The 21667-nt window shown below is 47.4% G+C and overlaps 1 protein-coding gene across 1 annotated transcript in view; it reads left to right on the top strand.

Annotated features, from left to right (window-relative positions):
• Nucleotides 1-21667, top strand: part of NEGR1 (neuronal growth regulator 1) — a 188515-nt gene that overhangs the window by 125449 nt on the left and 41399 nt on the right. The window contains exons 5-6 of the mRNA XM_085231420.1: nt 4371-4491; nt 8131-8282. Coding sequence (XP_085087546.1) covers nt 4371-4491; nt 8131-8282 — 273 coding nt within the window. The remainder of the gene's footprint in view (nt 1-4370; nt 4492-8130; nt 8283-21667) is intronic.

The following is a 21667-nucleotide window of genomic DNA, read 5'->3' as shown; positions in this document are numbered from 1 at the left end:
ACCTGTAAAACGCATCATTAAGCATTTCTTTCTGCTGCCTATTATTCACCCTGTGTTATTTTGTGTGGCTTCTTTTCCCCCATGAAACAATTACTTCTGGATTTTAAGCTTTCCTCTCATCTTAGCACCAGGAGGTTTTAAATTCAGGAGGCACAAGCGGCAGCACAGCCTGTGATTCTGTGATCTGCCATAATGCAGTAATCCATCGGGCAGAGCTGCGGGAGAGGCACAGCCCGAGGAGCCCTGCAGTGCCTGCACTGCGTGGGATGGGGCTGCAGGCTGCTCAGGATCTGCTCCTTCCCTGCAGATCCAGGCGCTCCCATGGCTCTTCAGTTAATCCATGTTCAGAGCACACCTTCTGGGATTGTTATCCTGAATAGGAAGGAAAGAAGCACAAAAGAGACCCCGGGCCACATCTGGGAACACAAGGGCTGCACTGAACTCTTAATGCAGGTTTGTGTGTTTGCATGTAGCACTTAGGCAGACGTACACATCAAGACCGCACTGAATTCAATATGTTTTGATAACCCTTCAAGAAAAAAACGGAAAAAAATAAGGTTTTCAGTTGTTTGGCAATGGGATTGCTGCACAGTGTTTGCCTGAAATGCTGCCCCAGCCCAGAGATGTTTCTGCTGGAAGGAGAGCTTTGTGAAACCATTGAGTTGGGAACAGAACAGAGGGGCTGCTGCTAGTCAGAGAAAGAAAGTCTGTGGGCTGCTGGAAGAGCACCTCCATTATCGACAGCGTGAGTAATATTGCTTGGGAAGATTTGTTGCTTTATTGGGAAGGTGCAATACATCTACACAAAGTGAATACATCAATAGTGCTCGTGTCTGGCTTTCTGCAAACTGAAGGAGATCTTAGGAAACCTGTTCTCTTACCTGAAAGGCTCCCTCTTAACACACCAGAGAGCAATTTTGCTAATAAAAGAACACGTTAGGATGCCAAATTAAAGGCTGATGGAAATAAATAAAAGACTTTTTTTTTTGACATTTACAATTAATGCCACAAAAATGTTGGTTTAATCAGACAATATGGTTAATCACAAAGGTGAAATTGAAAGTTGCCAGCTCTGAATGCTAGTGTAAAAGTTAATAAATTCAGCTCTTAATCATTATGCACATGCTAGTTATAATAATTTACTGCCCATACCAAATCTTTATAAGCATTGTAATTAAATATAAAATGCACATTAGAATTATAATGAGTAATTAGAGCAACATAACTAATATGCATAAAAGTCCCGAAGCTCATTAAAATGTTAAAAGATGGAACCTGTTGTAGCAGAGGGCTCTGCGTATCCGCTGTGCCTGCCTGAATGCCAGCGTGTTTCACGCACTGTTGTTGCTGTTCCTTCAGACATTTAAAAGCAAAGGGAAAATATTTGGGTAGGAAACCAGACTGTGCAGAGCACTGCATCATTTCTGGATGGAGCGTAAGTTGCAGAGTTGGGTTTCGCAGCCCAAAGGCTGACTCATGCACACGTGTTGGTGGCAGCAGCCAAGCAGAGCGGTTGTAGCAGGGGGAGTGGAGGTGATGGCAGCTCACAAAGGCGCCGGGAGGGAGCTGGAGCACCAGGGCCACTCAGCACTGCTGTGTCAGGCTTTAACGCGAGTGCTTTGCACAGCTTGGGTTGTTCCACTGAGACAAAAGGGGATGTGCACACCCCGGGTGTGTGGGGGCACTCACTGCCACATTGGCGACCCTGACATCGCCAGCAGGTCCCCGAAATGCAGACGCCCCACACTGTGCTCCTGCTCTGCTCGGGCCTCCTTCTGCTGCTCCTGAGCAGGACGGAAAAGACGAGCGCCAACCACAGAATCCCATGGGCACTTCTGCATGGTTCCACAGTGGCACTCTGCCCCAGGACAGGGTGCTCCTCTGTGCTCACCTGTGTGCTTATTGTCATTTACAGCGCTACCAAACTGTGCCTTCTGCCTGTTCACATCAGCATTAGCCAGGGATTTCCCAGAGCAAATACAATCAGCTGTTACTTTCCCTTCTACTGACCTCCCAGCAAGCAGAGGCCGGGCTCCTCTGGGAGGGCAGCAGGGACACGGGGTCCCACCTGGCAGCTCATGGCTGCTGGCAGAGCTCATAGGCATGAGAGCGTTTGCAGTGCACACGCAGAAACGTGAGCTGGGATTTTCTGTTGGGATCCCGTCCAGCTGCTGACTGTGGTAGATTTGGATAGTTTGTGGTTGAAATGGCTGAGCTGTCAGCAGCTCAAACCACACTTTCGGTTTAGGAGAGCCTTCCGGATGCACTGACTCAGTACCCTGCCCTGCTTCATCTCCCAGGATTTCTCCCTGGTACTTGGGCTGGAGGTGTCTGCGTGGAGCAGGGTGACCCTGGGTGGCTCAGGGAGCACCAGGCTGCTGCCACAGAAAGCACAGAATCCCAGAGCTGTGGGGGCTGGAAGGGACCTCTGGAGCTCCCCCAGCCCAGCCCCTCACAGCACATCCATACAGCAGATGCACACAAAGCATTCGGTGGGTTTGGATCTCTCCAGAGGAAATCCCCCACCTCTCTATGCCAGAGCTCTGTGTCAGGGCTCTTCTACCCACACACTGATGTTTTTCCTCATTTCCAGATAGAAATTCCTGGGCACCATGGAACAGAGCCCTGACCCCCACCCTTCAGATATCAATCAGCACTGATCAGATCCCCCTCAGCCTTCTCCTCTGCAGACAAACAGCCCCAGGGTTCTCAGCCTATCCCCATCAGGAGGTGCTCCAGTCCCCCACCAGCTCTGCACCCTCCGCTGGGCTCTCCAGCAGTTCCCCATCTGCCTGCCACTGGGGAGCCCTGCACTGGATACAGTGCTCCGGCTGTGCAAAGCAGAAGGGGAGCACCTCCTTGCCCTGCTGGCCACGCTCCATGCAATGCACGCCAGGGTCTTATAGGCCTTCTTGGCCACCAGGGCACACTGCTGGCTGCTGGTCACCCTATTTGCCACCGGCTCCTCCATAGAGCTCCTTTCCAGGAGCTCAGCCCTGTACCTGTACATCCCCAAGGGCAACGTGGGTAGAAGCACTATGGTAAGGCAGGAAGGCAGGACGTCCCCAAAAAGGCCACTCTCTGCCCCTCTTGGCAGAGTCCCTCATCACCTGCCTCTGTGTGGGTGTGCTATGCTGGGTACTGTGGGATGCTGCCATGGGCTGGTGGGCACAGCTGTGTGGCAGCCAACGTTCTGCACCTACACACACGCCTCACAGCAACATCTGCAAAATTACTTGGGAAAAAAACCGACAGATTTTTATTTATAAGTTCCGTGTTTGGGTTTTTATAGCGTTTTATGATGCGCATAAATTGTTGTTTAAAAACAGAAAATGTAAGCGAAATTCCAGGGGGAAGGCAATTGTTGTTCAGCCCTAACTTTGATAATCTCCTTCCAGAGGAGTTCGCTGTCTTCTGTTTTCAGCTGGCGGTTGCCTTTTGCTGGCAACTGAGAGAATCAGCTATGGCTTTTTGTCTTTATTTATATCTGTAGTTCTGAGCTTGAAATGTTTATTCCCCTTTACTGTGTTCACTGTTTAAGAAGAGAGAATGTATTTAAAGAAGCAAGCCCGTACCGGTGTAGTGGTGGGGCAGCCCTGCCGTGCTGTGTAGCTGTGGCTGGGTCCTGGCTGCAGGGTATGTGGGCCTTTGGTGCTCAAAGCAGCTCCAGCACCCTGAGCCCAGTGCTGCTGTGAGGACCCAACGCAGAGCAGTGTTGGTGGTGGTCTTCACTTCGGAGCTACACAATCACAGAATGGCCAGGGTTAGAAGGGACCCCAAGGGTGATGAAGCTCCAACCCCCCCTGCCACATGCAGGCCACCAACCTCCACATTTAACACCAGCCCAGGCTGCCCAGGGCCCCATCCAACCTGGCCTTGAACACCTCCAGGGATGGACGGGGATCCACAGCCTCTCTGGGCAGCTGTTCCAGCACCTCACCACTCTCGTAGCAAAGAACTTCCCTCTGACATCCAACCTACATCTTCCATCCTTCAACTTAAAGCCATTTCCCCTCATCCTGCTGTTATCTACCCTTTCAAAGAGTTGAGGCCATGCCTTTCCTGAACCCAACAGCCGTCACTGTGCTTTGTACAGAGTAACTGAGTGGAACGGATTGAAAAAACAGACTGTACACTGTGGGACTAATATTCTCCATGTCTCAGTTATGTTTCTGCACCAGATACACAGATCTGTGTCAGAATCTTCTGTGTGAGATCATTTTTGCAGGGCCGGAAGAAAACACGGTTGAATGTGACTCAAGCTGGAAAACACACACCAGGCTGAGTAACGTAGAGAGCGCTGAGGAGAAGCAGAGTTGGGCCGTCTTCGGATTTGTATGCAAATGTCTATTTTACAATTTTTTTTTCAGTTGCCCCCACAATTCAGGAACTTAAGTCCAGCGGAGTGATGCTCGGAGGGAACGGCCTCATCCGGTGCGAAGGCGCGGGCGTTCCTGCTCCGGTCTTTGAGTGGTACAGAGGAGAGAGGAAGTAAGTACCTGCCTGCCCTGCGAGCTGCAGAGCTGCCCAGGGGGAGTCGTGGAGTTTTCTTTCAGCTTTTGTTTCTGTGCTGGTAGATGAGGCGTAATAGGACTGTCCGCAGCTGGGCTGTGATGGTGATAATTGCCATAATGAGCCTAGGGTTTAAAAATGCTTTAGTAATTACAGCCTTTGAAGTACAGCAGCCAGAAAATGTCCACTGGAAAAGTCTAATAAAAAGAGATTGTTTTTAAGAATATGGGTTTTTTAAGCCATCTCCGTAGGTTTCCTACCGCGGGTTTCAGGGGTGGCTGATGAAGGGGCCTTGCAATGCAGCTCGGTGCCCACAGCCCTTGCACAGCAGCAGCACCTCTCTGCAGGAGCGCCCAGACTGAGTCCAGCAACCTCAGTGCGCGCCCCGTGTTTGCATCCAGCTTCGCTTCTGCGTCGGTTGTGCTTGGTGAAGGTCACAGATATCTCTGTAGGATTGGTTTCTAATAGGAGGTTTTGCTTCACACTCTCACCTCATCGAAGATCTTGAATCTTCACGGAATGTGAAGTTTAAACATTGGTGCAGGATAAAACCCTGGTAGAAGCTGTGCAGGTACACCTTCTAGCTGCTGGAATGTCCTGGCTTCTGAGCACTGGGTTTCTCATCAGCTCTAAGATCCCATTACACGTGGGAGCTGACATGGGAATATTAATGACCATATTTCATAGGGAGCCATCTGTCAGCTCATTTCTCACTGGCCAGCTGCTCCCCTTAGGAGCGCTGCTCTCCCTCCTTCCTGACTTCCCGCAGCAGTCGCAGCCATCGCACTCTGACCATAGATCAAAGCATTCTGGAAAAGCCATAATCAACCTTTACTACATGTAACAGCACAGACTTTCCCTCTGTTGGAGAAATTCATCTACATCCTATTTCCAAGGGTGCACGTCATATTGTACATATGTCGGGGAGGAGTTGTAGCAGAAAAAACTGTTGGAGCACAGGTTTTAATATAGACCATGGCACTCTGGATTCAATTAGCCATTTCCAGCGTGATAATCACCCCTCTATTTATAAAAGTCACCAATTCCCTTCTTCTTGAGTGCATTCAGTGTCACAAGAGCAGCAGGAAAGGATAAGCAGAGCATTTCAGGACACAGAAGTTGTGCCTTCTGTTTTCCATTTCAGTTGCTGTATCACCTGAGGCTTGCTATAATCAGCAAGACAAGCACTGTCCTATTGTGTCTCACTGCTCAAATATTCTGTTAAATCCAATGGTACATCATTGTTCGTCCAAGAGCTGTTAGCAGGCTCACAAAACACAGCCACAGAGGGACGGGGAGCCTCCAAAGCACCACTCGTAGGACAGGGAGGGCTGCACACACACTGTTCATTCCTACTCCCAGGATCATCTCATCACAAAAAAAAGGCAGTAAAACTAAAAATAAGACCAGCCACAGGCTGTGTCCAGCTCCACCTGTGAGTCCTATGCAGGACTGCTCCTCCCTCATCGCTGGGCTTGCAGCAGTCACTGCTCATTAACTCTCCTTGCACTCCTGCCATGCTTTGGGAACACCGAGCTCAGGGCTGAGCACTGCTTGGGGAAAGCAGGGGAGGAACCCAGAGCACTGCCTGCCATCCCATGGGCGTGCAGACCACACAGCCATGGAGAGCCCGCATAGACTGAGGATCAACTGAGGGAAGGGGCTGTTTCAGTATGGAGAAAAGGATGCTCCAAGGGGACCTTATGGGTCTCTACAGCTCCTGACAGGAGGTTGGAGAGATGAGGGGTCAGCTCCCAGGGAACAGCGATAGGACGGGAGGTGATGGCCTTGTGCTGTGCCAGGGCAGGGCTGGCTGAGTATTAAGAGAAATCTCTTCTCCAAAGAGCAGTCACAGGGCTGCTGTGGTGGCACCCAGAAAGGAGCTGGGGAAGGAGCCAGTATAGGGATTGCCCTTGAGGACTTTAAATTCTGAGCAGGAGGCAAAGCGCTGAAATGCATCACATTAAAAAGGGACTGGGTGAAAAGTTAGTAAAAGCTCCTTAAAATTATGATAGCATTTGGCTTCTAAAGCTGCAGAGGGATTCCCTGTGGAGGGGAGGAGGCTTTGCTGTGCTGAGTCTGGTATCTGAAACTCACAACTGCTCAAGTATGCTGTGTTACAGGGCGGTGAAGAACTGCATCTCAGAAATTAAACAGCCACGGGGAAAAAGCCCAAGAGCCACTCATCTAAAAATATTAATTCTCTTCTACTTGATAAAGCAAACAAAACCTACATTTGAAATAACAAAACTTGTTATAATGGCTTAATATACTGCAATAGTGTGAAGTCATTCAAATATGAAACCAAAGGTAGATATCCCCTGGGACTGGCACTGACACATGGTGTTCTCTCCACGCATTGACACAGTCCCCAAAATAAAAAGGAGATTCCATTTCCATGTACAGCTGATGGTACGGAGCAGTGGAGTAAGGAGATGTGTAGGGTGGCTGCACATGAGTGGAGATGCTACTGTGTGCTCCACACAGGTAGCAAATGCTGTGTGCAGTCAGTGAGCTGGGCAGGGATGTGGTTGTTGACTCAGAAGTGAAAGCATCAGGATCCTACAGCAGCAAAATCAAGTTCCTACAACAGCAAAATCAGGTTCCTATAGCAGCAAAGGGAGGTCCTGCAGGTGCTGTGTTCATGGTGACCAAAGCTGACCACAGGCTCTGGCAGCCACGTGGCTCTGTGCTGTGTCCCCAGGCATGGCACCGTGTCGTGGGAAACATGAGGAATCCACTGTGAGCAATCAGCTATAGCTGGTACTTTAATAACATGGGTACTGTTCCCATCTGACAAGATGTGGTCTGCATGCAACGACAAAATTTGAACTGATCATCTTCCTCTTGCCAGAGCAGTGGTATTTCTGACATGGCCTGGAAGCAGCGCTGAAAGCTGCACAGTCCGTATGGGACAGGGCCATGGAAGGCTCAGCTCAGGGAAGGGAGCCCAGTGAAAACAGTTGTGTTTGGACTTCTCCTGCATTCTGTTACCTGATTTCTGCTCAAGTTGCTGTCTCAGGATGCGGTGCTGTGGTAGCACATCCTTCCTAATAGCAACTTCAGTTTGTTGCTATAGACAGCTGTAAAATAAATTGTGGTCACTATCCTAATTAATCTCTTTCTTGGCTACGTAATCCCAATCTACCATCAGTTAGAGGTGCACAGGGTTGTGAACAACCACCAGATTGTGAAAAACACCCTCTGAAGGATTTACTGTAACAGTCAGAAGTGGGCGCAGTGCCTTTAGGACAGCTGTCTGTCTCCGTGCTCCGTCCTCCTGCCTGCCCCTGCTGCAGCAGTGTGGGTACTGGGTACAGCAATATGGGTACTGGGTACAGCAATATGGGTACTGGGTACAGCAGTGTGGGTATGTGCACATGGGCACTGGGGGTGCTGCTTCCAGTCCAGCCATGGGCCAAACTGCCCGAGGCTGCTCCCCTCACACCTCCAGTGCTGCCAGCAGCCTCCCAAAGCAGCCCCACTGATAAGCTCGTTCAGCAGGATCACGTGCAAACTGATTACTGTGCTATCAGCTATATCTGTTAAAAGAACAAAATCAAAAAGGCTATTGCTTACGGTATATAAGTTATAGACTTTTTTTTTCTTACCTTCTAGACTGATCAGTGGTCAACAAGGAATTACTATTAAAAATTATAGCACGAGATCACTTCTTACTGTTACCAATGTGACAGAAGAGCACTTTGGCAACTATACCTGTGTTGCTGCCAACAAGCTTGGGATGACCAATGCCAGCCTGCCTCTCAACCGTAAGTAACGGAGATGTGTGACAAGTGTTCGTGCTCGTTTGTTTCCACATGCCTGGGTTCAAAAGCAGAAAGATGTCAGCGTGCTTTTTCTTTTCCTCGTTTTTATCACAAGGCACACAAATACCGTTGCATTCCTCAGCAGTGGGAAATAACACAGCTGGTTGTTTCTTCTGTGCTGCAAAAGGGCTTCTGTTTTGGAAGCAATGCCACATTTTGGGGGCAGCAACAAGTTACAAAAAGATACGCGAGGGCTCAGCCTGCTTTGTGGCACGGACACTTGGCATGGCACAACCTTTCTGTACTGGCCGGCCAAGGCAGCGCTGTGAGCACCATTCAGAACTCCTTAGGGCGTCTCCAAGGGGGACTCTGAGCTGCAGCCCAGCACTGCATGCCTCTGGCTGCACACACCGGGCGGAGGGGTGAGCAGAGGGGAGGTGCCACGGAGTCCTTTGATGAAGACAGCAGCCACTGGGATAGGCAAAGCAGAGCGCTGAGATACTCTTTACATGAAGCTTACATAAAATGGGTCTCAAATGTCCTACTTGAAAGATATTTATAACCGTGACTTCATAGTATTTCACATTTTTTGACTCTCTAGCCATCTGTTAGTGGCATCCAAAGACGTTCATAGCTGAACTTCCGTGGTAATCTCTCCTGTTTTCATAGCGATAATACTGAAAGACATGCATGAAGATATTCCTTAGTGGAAATCAGACTGCAGATTTTCATCTCCTTAAATCCTAGGGTTATTACCTTGCAACCACTAAGCTTTGTTCTTGCCGTGCTTCCCCTGTGTCGGTGTTATCGGGATGTTTAACCCACCACCACAGAAGTGTAATGCGCAGAAGGCAGTGTGAGGTCTTTCCTTCTGTTCCGTTTCAGATTTGAGCAATCATTAACAAAGTGAACACAATGCAGCACATCTTTTAAGCAGAAAATGCAAAAAGTGAGAACAGAAGAATATTATACCAGAAGCAAGTGGTATTTGGTGACTTTGCAGTTCAGAGAAAGTAAAGCAAAGGTTTGGGTTATTTTGAACAAAGCAGTTCTGTTGCTGCCAGGGTTCTATCAGCTTTCTTTGCTTTTCTTTTGTAACGTGCCCACTGCTACAGTGCACTGAGTGCAGAGGGTGAACACCTCAGGTAAGTGCCAAGTGCACTCTTAGAAACAGCAACAGCAGGCATCCTCTGTGGTGAGAGGGGTGGGATGTGGGAAGTGCTGAAATGGGGGTCTGTTCTGACCACTCCATTGGGATGTGGGGGAGCTGCTGACGTGTGTCTGGAAGGCTGAGACGGAGGGATTTGTTTTCTGCTGCTGATTGTAATCAAAACAAGGAGAGGTTCCCAAAGGGCGACCTGGATTTCAGTTGGGAATTAAGAGCATTCGACCTGGGAGTGGGCATTTATCCTTCTTCAGAGTTTGCATTAACATCATCTGGAAAGAGTTTCTCTTTTTTTAATATAAAAGAGAAGAAAAAGTCTCCCAGGGTAACAACCTATTCAACATGGATTCCCTGATACTACAGAGGGGATTTTCTCTCGTGAAACGCTGCTTGCATTTTATTTTGTCAGCAGCTGTAAAATGGACAAACTGAGCTGTGTGAGAAAAACACAGAGCAGTAGTGGCTCCAATCAATAACGAATGGCAATTTGGTAGTTACCCATGTCCAAGTCCTTCCTATCATCTAGATGCGTGGGGTTTTGACACTGCTCCTGTCCTCTGGCTGTGTACTCGTGCAGGCTCCCCAGCAGCTGTGTTGGACGGTCCCATCCTGCCATCTATGGGCCTAATTCATCACATGCGTAGTGCTGCCCGCCTTGGCTTTTCCCAGAATATTTGGTACTTAAGAAGAATGTGTTCTTTTCCTGTAAGTAAGGCATAGACCTGCTGATTCATGAAATCCAATTTCTGCAGAAAACGCATTATGATATGGACTCAGGGTATGAGGTTTCATTTACCAATGGAGAATGGAGTAATAATTAAGGAGATCTTGCTTTTAAATTGGTGCAATTTTAATTCAAGGCAAAAGGCAATTTCCTGCAGATAAATTTGCAAGGCCACCATGAGGGGAGCGAGCCATCATTAACCACTGGCAGCGAGGTGGGCTGGTTCAGCCATCACTCTGAGAAGCAGCCAGAGGTGAGGCAGGGGTCAGCGTTGCTGCTGGAGCAGCAACGTCCCCGGGGGAGCATGTCCTGTCCCCACGCAGCCTCTCCATGTCCCAGTACGTGGGGTCAGGGCTGAAGTGCTGGTCTTCATCAAACCTGTGTCACGCTGGGAGGCTGTCTGCTCTGCCTGAGCACTTGTTGCATTACAGCAGGACACTGGGTGGCTGCTGAAATCCCACATTTTCAATCTGAATGTAGATTTAATCTATACATCTGTAGGAACTGTAAATCTGCTTAGAAAGAGGCTGTTCATAGGGGCATAAAATTCCCAACAACGTGTGATCTCTGTGTTTCTACAAGATAAGACACCTCAAAAGTCTGGATTGAAGCAAGCCATCACCTCTCAGAAGATAGATGAAAATAATCATTGCGTCTCAAGCAGATAGGTATCTGTTTATTCTCAGGTAAAGGCATTATTTTGTTTGTACTTTAAAAGTACATCTCCTAGGCACTCCTGAGTGTTTTTTATGAGTGCTATAAACAGCTCACCTGGGAAGGGATACCTTCCCTTGCAATAGAGGAGAAGCACCCGTGCCCATCACCGGCAGCTGCCCTGGGAATGATGCCCTTCAGTGGCTGCCTTTGTGCCCCACAGGTGCTGCTGAGCTTTGGGGGGATGTGGCTTATATAGAAATCAGACATATTGTCAGTAGTTGTTCTAAAATGTAAATAGCCATGAAGGGCTGCAGCAAAGGTCAGCAGTGACGTTAGGAAGGGGAAGGAGAGCACAACAAGGCATGTGAGGGATGTGGCAGTATTTTCAGTGCTAATGTAATTGCTGCAGCTAAACAGAACTACCTTATTGCATAAGCATCCAACTGTGAGCTTACTGGTAGTGCAACATGGTTATGATCTTGTCTCAAAGAGTTTGCATGCCAGGAAGCACCAGACCGTGCCTCCATTTACATGTGTTCGTTGCATTGTGTGCTGGTTCCTACAGAAAGTTTCCTAATCAATCTGCTGTGCCAACATTTTAATTGAGTTTCATGTCTGAAGTGCAAAAAATTAATATTCTTTCAAAATTTTAAGTTAACTCTTTGTAAACAGCACATTGCATGTAACAACATATGCGTTCCTTGGGATAGTTGGTGTAGCATTGGATGTGTCTACTGGGGCACTGAAGATCCAGGAGCATTGAGGGTATCTGCAGAGCTGTACAGTGGTCTTGCTATGCCACGTCTACTAAACAAAATTAACATTGAGACAGACAACCATTTTCTCTGGCAATTTCCTGGCAGCCTGACTCGTGGATCTGCAAACCTTCCCTCTCCTGCTGTCCCAAGACATAACAATGAGGGACAGCAGGGATTTATGGGATCTGGGGGTTCTCACAGTCATTTCACTGAGAGCACGGCTGTAGCCACAATGCCTTTTTCCACTGCTTCTCACTGCCCAGAGGGGTCCTCCCCCATCACAGTCAGGATATGGCTCTGCTTCTTTCCTACATTTGCAGCTTTTCCTTCATATTTACACCAAGCATTTTCTTACTGCAGATGAAGCCTATTTCCACTTGTCTTCTCCTTCCCACTATGGGAAGAGATCGATGGTCTCAGGACCAAGAATGAAATTGGGGCAGAAGGAGGGAAGGGCAGTGTTGGGTCAAAACATCTGTCTCCAGGTGCATAAAAGCCTCTCCTGGAACAAGAAAGGGAATGATCTGAAATTATTGACTTTATGTACTGCTGAACATATTGCACTACTGTTGGCAATAACAGTGGTGACGGGTTAGCCAAGGGCTGGCTGCACAGACAGCACCTTGCTGTGACTGCGTTGCAAAGGCGGTTCATAGAATCGTAGAATGGCCTGGGTTAAAAAGGACCACAATGATCATCTCATTCTAACTCCCTGCTATGTGCAGGTCGCCAACCAGCAGCCCAGGCTGCCCAGAGCCACATCCAGCCTGGCCTTGAATGCCTGCAGTGATGGGGATTTGATGTGGTCTGATGTCTGAGCAGCAGTCACCTTCCTGAAGGGACTCTTCTTGCTGCCGGGAGGACGGAGCTGGGCCTGCCAGCAGCAGTTGTTTGAGTGTCTGTTGGAGGTCACGCAAAGACTGCTTGGGATTTGTGTTCACACCATTTGGTGTCATCATTAAACTCAGCCATTGCTTTCTTTTGACTGAGAATTTGTGTATTTGCCCACATCAAGGGGTCTCTGCTAAGTTTTAGCTCAATAGCTTTGGCTGACCTTCCAAATTTGATATTTCAGAAAGAAATTTACTCTCCAGGGAAATTCCCTTTTTGTCCATAGTTTCAGCTTTCTCCAATAACCTAAGAAATATTTTACTATTTTACCTCTCAAACTCTGATCCTTAGAACAAATCACAATTAAATTGGTGTTGTTCTGTGTTATGTCTCAGCCAGATGGGTGACACATATAAAATCATACAGATATATTCATATAACTATAGAATGTAAGTGAAAACTCCTGTACTCATTAGAAGCTGATTCAAAGACTGCTGCAGTAAATCAAAAGACGTTTCTTGATTTAATTATGTTGGGCTGAAGCCCAAAGTCTCCTGTAGAAGGTCGCAGTGCAGAGGGCTGATGCCATACACCACTGTTTTCATCGGAGGTGTCTGGTCCTGCAGTGCAGTCAGTGCCCGAACACCCACCCAGCTCTTGCTGAACACACAGTTCCAACTTTCCTGGAGTGTGGATGGACAGAGAGCAGATGGAAAATGCATTCAGGGGCAATAAAACAAAACATGAAGGGATGTCTGAGCCAGCATGCTTTCTTGTGGTCTCTGTAAGGGGCATCCAGGTCCATGCCCCTTACATGCCCCTGGTTTTGTGGAATATCCATTATAAAACCAAGTCAGACCTTTTCATAGTGTGTTGTCCCATCTGGAAACTCGTGTCTGTGCCACACCTCTCCTGTTGTAAACCAAAGGAGATTTTGTTTTAGTTCTTCCCTATGCTCTGTCTTGGCTGATGGGGCTTCTCATTGAAGCCCTTGCTTTGCTCTCCATGTCTAAGCTGGGTGAAGAAGCCTGGCTGCTACAGGAGAGGTGACCCACCAAGGATGGAGCCTGAGATAGGGCCACCCAGCTCCTGATCAGCGTGTGTGAATCTGGGGAGTTAGAGGAGTGGGGTTACAGGTCTGGGGGTCAGTTCCTTGGGAGCCTCTCTCAAAGATGAGGGTGCTCATCCAGGGCACATTAATGGAGTAACTGCATTCCCAATGGAAAACAACTATCTGAGAACTTCCAACCATCTCCAGTGTAATTTATAGGCAAGGTAAAAGCCTCTTCTCTCTCCCCTTTCTCACGCAGCGTAAGACCAATGTGAGATGCAGTTGAACAGCGTGTTTACTTACTTCACATCACAAATATGCCTTAGGAACCAGTGTCAGAAAGCAGTGCTGAGACAGGGAGTCCAGCAGAGTTAGAGACACAGCACCTTGAATTCATATACTCACACAGAATAAGATAAATGGCCAAATCTCCCATTTATGTTAGTCATACTAATTCTGTTAGACGCTGAGCATGAGATCCTTCCATAAAGATGCTGACTGCTGCTCCAGGTAGCAATTACTGAGGTGAGGAGAAGTGTTCCAGGAATCCATTCTCCAGGTTGAGCTTTATCTGAATGATATGACAATAAGTGACTGAGATGGCACAAGGTGGGAATAGCTGCTCTGAGAAAGATCAGCAACATATGTTTCTCCTTGACATTTAGAAGTTAAAGAACATGTTTGTGTCTGAGGGGGAGCAATTTATGTTAATCTTTATTATGGCTCCTTACAGCAGTTGCCTTTTGTGTTAGTTTTTGTGAAGTTTGTGTTCGTACTCTTAAATTGTGTAGTTGTAACCATATGTTTTAGATACATATTTCTACTGCAATATGATAGTCTGGAGAGGCTGAAGCATGTCTACAAGCATGTCTAGCAGCACATGTACACTTTCTTTCAGCTAATCAGCTAATTACGGTGATTAAAGCGTTCGTAGTCATTTATGGACATTCCCTACAATGCGCCCTGATGAGGGTGAGGAGCAAAGGAGGTCAGGGCTCCTTCTGAACCGGTGTTTCTTTCATGATACAGAAGGGGTAGGAGATCTTGAAGTAAATTAACATATGAGAAAAAGTGAAAAATCCAAAGTGGAACATGCGTAACAAATGGGGTGAAAATGAGAAGTGTTATAAATACTGACATAAATACATTTTGTGACTCAATCTGGTATGCAGGCTGCAGGCTTGGTCTCAGGATGGTGGGGGAGGTTTGTGAAGCGCTGGTGGGAGACAAAGGATGAAAAATTCCCATGTCAGGAGAATGAAAATGAGTGCTTCTTCATTAAAATATACTGCTAAATGGAGAGCCTTTACTTTATGTAACGGGTTGCTCAGGCCAAAAATATGGGACTTTGAAAAAAGATCAAGAATATCAAGAATTTTCATGAAAATCATAGCGTGGATTTTAAACTCCAGACGTCAGCACTGTGTGCTTGCTGCTCTTTGGGTGAAAGCCCAAATCCTGCTTGTACCTATGAGAGCTTCTGTCTTCATTTTGTGTAACTTTTTGTCAACAGCGACAAAACAGCCTTGGTTTGACAGAAGGATGATTTGCCTACTAAATTCTGGGTTATTGAACAGCAGCAGTTAGTTGAAACCAATGTTTATCTGAAAAAAAAAAAATTGTTTGCATCTATCATGCCATGTGTTCTCTAATAAGATTACTAAAAATAATAGACACAGATAATCTCCACCGCATTTATTTACATTTCCTGAAAGCTGCTACACAGTCCCAGGCATCCAAACAGTTTGTGAAATGAAGAAAATCAGAAGGAAATATCTTTTTTTTTTTCTTTTTTCCTTTCTGCAGGAAAGCTAACAACATATTCTGAGATTTGAACCCTTTTTGGTGAGCCCACACCATGGAGAACAGCTGCCCCTTGTGGTCTGCCCACTACGAAATCAAATGCTGAGGTGTCCCAATAAGCCTCTAAAAGTGAAGGAGAAAATTCCAATTCCTGTGAAGTAATTTCACCTTAAAGTAAAACACACCACAGATTAGACATGATCACAGAATCACAGAATGGCCTGGGTTGCAAAGGCCCACAGTGCTCATCAGTTCCAACCCCCTGCTGTGTGCAGGTCGCCAACCAGCAGCCCAGGCTGCCCAGAGCCACATCCAGCCTGGCCTTGGATGCCTGCAGGGATGGGGCATCCACAGCCTCCTTGGGCAACCTGTTCCAGTGCCTCACCACCCTCTGGGTGAACAGTGTATATCTTTTATTTATTTAGCCAATAAATGTACATGGGGCACCAGTCCCTTCTCTATCCTGGTGCTGCTGTGGGGCATTCTTTAGTGCTGCCCATCTGTGGGCAAATGCCCTTCGGAGTGGAGAAGCTGTGGGTTGAGGATCCAACAGAGTTTTCTCTAAATCAATTGAGAATTCAATGCTTTTATCAAGATCTTTTCCAGCCTTGGTGATTCCATGATTCTATGGTTCAGTGCTTTTAAAATTATGATATTACAGCTAAAGACAGTTGTGTGCAGCTTGTCGTCTCCATTTTTGCTTCAAGAAAATACACTGTTCTTCTCAACCTGGAACTGAGCTTGAAAAGTAGGTTCATAGAGTCATAGACTCACCAAGGTTGGAAAAGACCTGCAGGATCATCCAGTCCAACTGCCCACCTGCCACCACTGGTACTGAACCCCACTGAACCATGGCCCTCAGCACAACATCTAAACAGCTCTTGAGTATCTCCAGGGCTGGTGACTCCACCTGGGCAGCCTGTGCCAGCGCCCAAACGCTCTTTCGGTGGTTCCTGGTAACAGCATGGCAGCATCACACGCAGAGCATGGCCCTTCTCAAATAGGGCTTAAATGTGAATGCCTGAACAGGTGACATATGGAAGTAAATAGCCTTTCTTGCAAAACAACCACACACTGTCCCTGACTGTTTATACGGGAGGGGAAACAACTGTTTACAAGGGTGGCTGGTGATAGGACAAGGGGAATGGTTTTAAACTGAGACAGGGAAAGTTTAAGTTGGATATCAGAAGGAAGTTTTTTCAGCCAGAGGGTGGTGAGGCACTGGAACAGGTTGCCCAAGGAGGCTGTGGATGCCCCATCCCTGCAGGCATTCAAGGCCAGGCTGGATGTGGCTCTGGGCAGCCTGGGCTGCTGGTTGGCGACCTGCACACAGCAGGGGGTTGGAACTGATGAGCACTGTGGGCCTTTGCAACCCAGGCCATTCTGTGATTCTATGATTCATTCCACGACTGAGCTGGGATGTCTGCATTAGGATGCCTCATGAGGACGGCACCAGCTCCGAGCAGATCCACACCTCCAGGGCATGAAGGTGGCCCTGTGAGTGAGAAACTCCTGGAGGTCTTTATGGTCTTTGTAACAAACGCCCTACTAAATGCATTGCTCTGAAGCCATCAATCCCCTGTTGTACAAAGCCATCAATCCCCTGTTGCACAAAGATTTTCCCAAAGCACCTGCGAGTTTCCTGGATGGAGTGGTACTCCTGCACACTGGGAGGAGGTGAGGAGAACAGCAGTGCTGCAGGGGTGACCAAGCTGCTTGTTATTCATCATTTCTGCTCAGAGCTCAGCTTGTCCAGGGCTTTGGAAGCAGGACCTGGCTGTGCTGCTGTGCGTGACAGCAGAGCACGGGGAAATTGCCCTTGTATAAATATTTGAGCAATAGCAGCTGAGCAGAGCAAACCTGAGAGTGCATTGCCTCTGCATGTAAATCAATGCAATAAAGCATTGTGAGAAGGCCATTTAGGCCAAGGGATGAGGTCGGTCCAGAAATGAATGGATGCGATCTTGTCACCAATAAATCCTGGCTGAGCTGGGTTCTGTGGCACTCCGCTGCAGCGAGCAGCAGGGCAGGCAGCCGGAATTATTTCTACACAGAAGCTTAGTGAGTTTGTCAGAGAGATTTGCCCTCAGTGCTAAAGAAATGAACCTAAGGTCTCAGGTCTACTGCACAGCAAACAAAGGCCCTGCTGCAGTGCAGCTGCAGTGCAGCTCCATGCCAGCACTGTGCAGGGGCACCCACGCTCCTCCTGCACCCCAAGGGCATGTGAGTGGCTGTGCTGGGATGTGACCTCTGGCTGATTCTCCTGCAACTTTGCAAAGCATTCGTTGCTGTCTGCATTCACTCCTTGGGGTGTGTGCTTGGATCCTCTGTCCCCACATAGGCTGTTTGCAGACTTCTGCTCCTCGATCTCAGGTTCTAAGAGCTCCCTGGGCAATGAAAGCATTTCATCCCACTGTGTGTCTGCAGGACAACTTGTCCTAGCAAGCAGCGAGGCACCGGCTGTCCTGGTTCTACCTGTTTTCCAATACACATTTGTACCAAGTGGAAAACTTCTCTGTGACTGGGGTTGGATGTCAGAAAGAAGTTCTTTCCTATGAGAGCGGTGAGGTGCTGGAACAGCTGCCCTGAGAGGCTGTGGATGCCCCGTCCATCCCTGGAGGTGTTCAAGGCCAGGTTGGATGGGGCCCTGGGCAGCCTGGGCTGGTATTAAATGTGGAGGTTGGTAGCCCTGCATGTGGCGGGGGGCTGGAGATTCATGATCCTTGAGGTCCCTTCTAACCCAAGCCATTCTGTGATTCAATGACTTGCTAATAACTGCAAGAACCCACACCAATATTCACCACTATTCTGCACTCCCCTCCCTTTCTCGGTGGCTATGCAGACCTGTTTTCCTTGGAGAAGTTCTCTTTCTCCAACCCTGGCTGGAGATGTGCAACTGTAACACTGGCTTAATTAAGTTTCCTTTTGCAGAAATTACAGACAGTTGTGAATTTCATCATGGCATTGGCACACACCACCATGTAATTTATATAGATTTGTAATGATTCATTTGATAGGCATTGTCTGTGGATTTCAGTTCATCAGGGATCAGTAGAACTCTAATTACATAGTAATTATTAAATAACTTATTCACAAATTGGCATGCCAGAGAGAGTAGATAGTGGAGCAGCCGAGCAGCTCCGATCAGGGCAGCCTTTGAGCACAGTGTGCAGAGCCAGAGACTATGGCAGTGACAGTGCATTGCTGGGGGGGGAGGGCCACCTGTGCCCCTGTTCCTGAGGCAGAGCAGGACTTCCACCTTCCCAGAGACAGCTTTCACAGAATCACAGAACGGCCTGGATTGCAAAGGACCACAGTGTTCATCTGGTTCCAACCCCCTGCTATGTGCAGAGTCGCCAACCAGCAGACCAGGCTGCCCAGAGCCACATCCAGCCTGGTCTTGAATGCCTCCAGGGAGGCTTCAGGAGCACATGCTGTAGTGAGGTTCTGTATCCCACAGAGCATCCAGGCTGCCAGCATCGCAGCTCTGCACGAGAACAAACCTCCCATCCTGACCAGGTTTTATTCAATTACATATTTCCTGCTTCCTGCTTATTACCATAGACCTGGCAATGCCATTCCTTCAGAGGTGTGAGCAGCAGCAGGCAAGCTGCCATGAGCACAGGGAGAAGGTAGCCGTGTGGCATGCACCGTGCTGCATCTCTAATGTCTATTTCGCCTTATTTACTTCCAGAAATACAGCGACAGTTGTGCGAATTTAAAGAATGACCTCTGAGAACAAGAATATAATTGTTGCAGTGAGCGCAATGCTAATCGTGTGTTTCTGAACAGCAAAACTGCTAACAGATTTCTGTGCCTGCATTATTCATCAGGTGCCAGTGTATACATATGAATGAAGGACTGAGCTCAAAGGATGCCAAATACTTTGTCACCTTTTCTTCATTTTGTTGTGGTCTCAACTGCTGTAAAATCGTTAAAGCATTCTCTGGAAAAAAAAAATCTGAAATAGGACATAAGGAATAATATGCCAATATTGTTTGTCCTCTATGATAGTATAACTGGAACATGTAAATAAGAATATTTCCTGTAACTTTCACAATGTAGGTGTAATTAAGGAGTTGATAGGAATGAGAAATTAGAGAATTTTCTCTGTTTTCTTCACCCAGTTTATTGCTGAAATCACAGACAGGTGACCCAACACCAGGCAGGAGCAGACTCATTAGCAGCCTCATTAGACCTCTGACATGAGAAGAAGTTCATATTCACTATAGCAGTCCTGACAGCAAGGCTGTGTGCCTGTTTGTGCTTTTACTCTCTCTGCACAGTGGTCGTGCAGCTCTCTTCTATGAAATTGGTTAGAACAGAACAGAAAGGGCTTAAGGAATCCTAGAATGGCTTGGATTGGAAGAGACCTCAAGGATCATGAAGCTCCAACCCCCCTGCTGCAGGCAGGGCTACCAACCCCACTTTTAATACTGGATCAGGCTGCCAAAGGATGCATTTATAAATGGCTTTCTACTCCACCATGAGTAGAGCCATTCCTTCACCTTCATTCGTTTAATTAAAAACTCACGAGTTACTTGGAGGCTTTTTCTTTTGATAAGTGGCCCTGATGGGTTCTGCTGGGACAGCCAAAGCTGCCCTATGTGCTGTGACTGCTGAAGTACCAGCTGAGGCTTTCCTCGTTGGTGAGAGCTGCTGTCAGGGCTCTGTGTCCCCACGTATGGTGTCGGAGGTGCAGAGCTGTTGTCACAGCGGGGACTGAATCAGAATCCTTCTGCTGGCAAGGACATGAACCGTGTGGCCTCTTCTGAATAGTGTTTGGAAGTTTACAATGGAAATATAACTTCCCTTTATGTGTGGTTCTCCCACCTCCTGGATATATTTTTTTGTGCTATAAAGTATTCCATCCTGTGTAAAATATGATCATTCATTATGGACTTAGTAAAATTAAAAAGAGGAAAAAAATGTAATCTTCTGCAGCAGAAGGCCTAAAGCCTAATCCAGACCTAGAGCAGTGATGGAGCACCTGGTGGGAAAGCAGGGCCAACCCAGGGGAGCTCAGGTGCATGCAATGCAATGCAATGCAATGTAGCTGAGTGACTGGAAGGGCTGGAGCCAGGATCCATCCCTTCCCAGCTCTCATTTAAGGGTTGGCAGTGGAAGTGAGAGTTTCTCACTGGAGATCCCTGCATACCTGAGGTCTTCCAAGGGTGAGCAGATGTTTTCCTTTATTTCTGTGCGTATAGCTGTTGTATTTGAGCCAACCCTCACTTGCTGCAGCCTGGGCCCTTGCTGCTCTGCTCTCACTGCTGTACTTTCTATCTTGTTACAACTCCATGGATAAAACATTGTGGTATTGTAGTGGCAATGGGTAGAGTGTAGAGGGGACAAAAGACAGAATGAGTCAACTGCTCAGCAACTGCAGGTTTCAGATTCAAAGGTGATGTTTTCTCTACATCTCCTGGGCAGTGAGCTGTTAAATACTTGTCATCCCATAATAAGGGAACAAACGGCTTAAATAAAGTAAACCATCGCTTGGCAATTAAGGTGCAATAACTCAAACCTCTAAAAGAGCTCAAATTGTAATTGCAGGATATTAATGGCGAGTAAAAGACACAGAATAAATTAAAGGCATGTCTCTCCCCAGCCCGCTTGCACTTTCCATCCGAAAGATTTATTATTAAAGAAGTTTTTCCATTTTCCATTTAGTGTTGTTCTCAAACAGTCCTTGGCTTACCCAGGCTTAAGGAGATTTATTTCAAAATAAATCATTAATCTTTAGCATAGCTGACATAGCCCAGGGGAGATGAGATTAAATAAGCCTGCTTAATTATCAAAGGCCATAGAGGAAAATAGTTATGAGGGTTTTTTTCCAATTAATACATGTGTTAGTATTAGATTGCAAGTGGTATTTTGGACCAGTTATTGATTTCGCCAATACGTGAAAAGTCTAAATATTATTATATCGAAATCCAATGCTTTTACTGATGCAGACTGAAACAAAAAAAAGCTTTTTTTATTCCCCTGCTGCAAAATGCTCTCTGTGGCCTCTAGAAGTTCTCGTCTGCTAGCGGTGTGTTGTGGCACTGCTTCAGAGTTAGAAATTGCACTCTCATTAGAAGAGATGCTCTGAGTGAGCAGCTCTCTACCAGCTATCCTGTAGTAAAACATCTCGTAGAGTTGAAAGTTCTCATACAGCATGTGTAAAATCCAGTGCATTGTAAAGAGGAATATGTGTGCTCCTTTGGTGCACCTAATCCAGCTGCAGCCTAGTGCAGTGTTTGCTGGGCTGCCTGTGTTGCCTCATTTCCTTTCTCCTTCCACAGTGAGAGATCTCTGAGCTTCTTCCCACCTTCCCCCTCCTCTTTCCAGCACTCAGCAATGCTGTCTCCATCCCAAGAGGCCGTTGCTGGCTGGGGCATCGTGCTGCTGTGA

This window comes from Meleagris gallopavo, chromosome 10 (assembly GCF_905368555.1).
Source record: "Meleagris gallopavo chromosome 10, MGAL_WU_HG_1.1, whole genome shotgun sequence".
NCBI lineage: Eukaryota > Metazoa > Chordata > Aves > Galliformes > Phasianidae > Meleagris > Meleagris gallopavo.
Note: the sequence above shows the minus strand (reverse complement) of the source record. Positions and strands in the feature narration are given on the sequence as shown.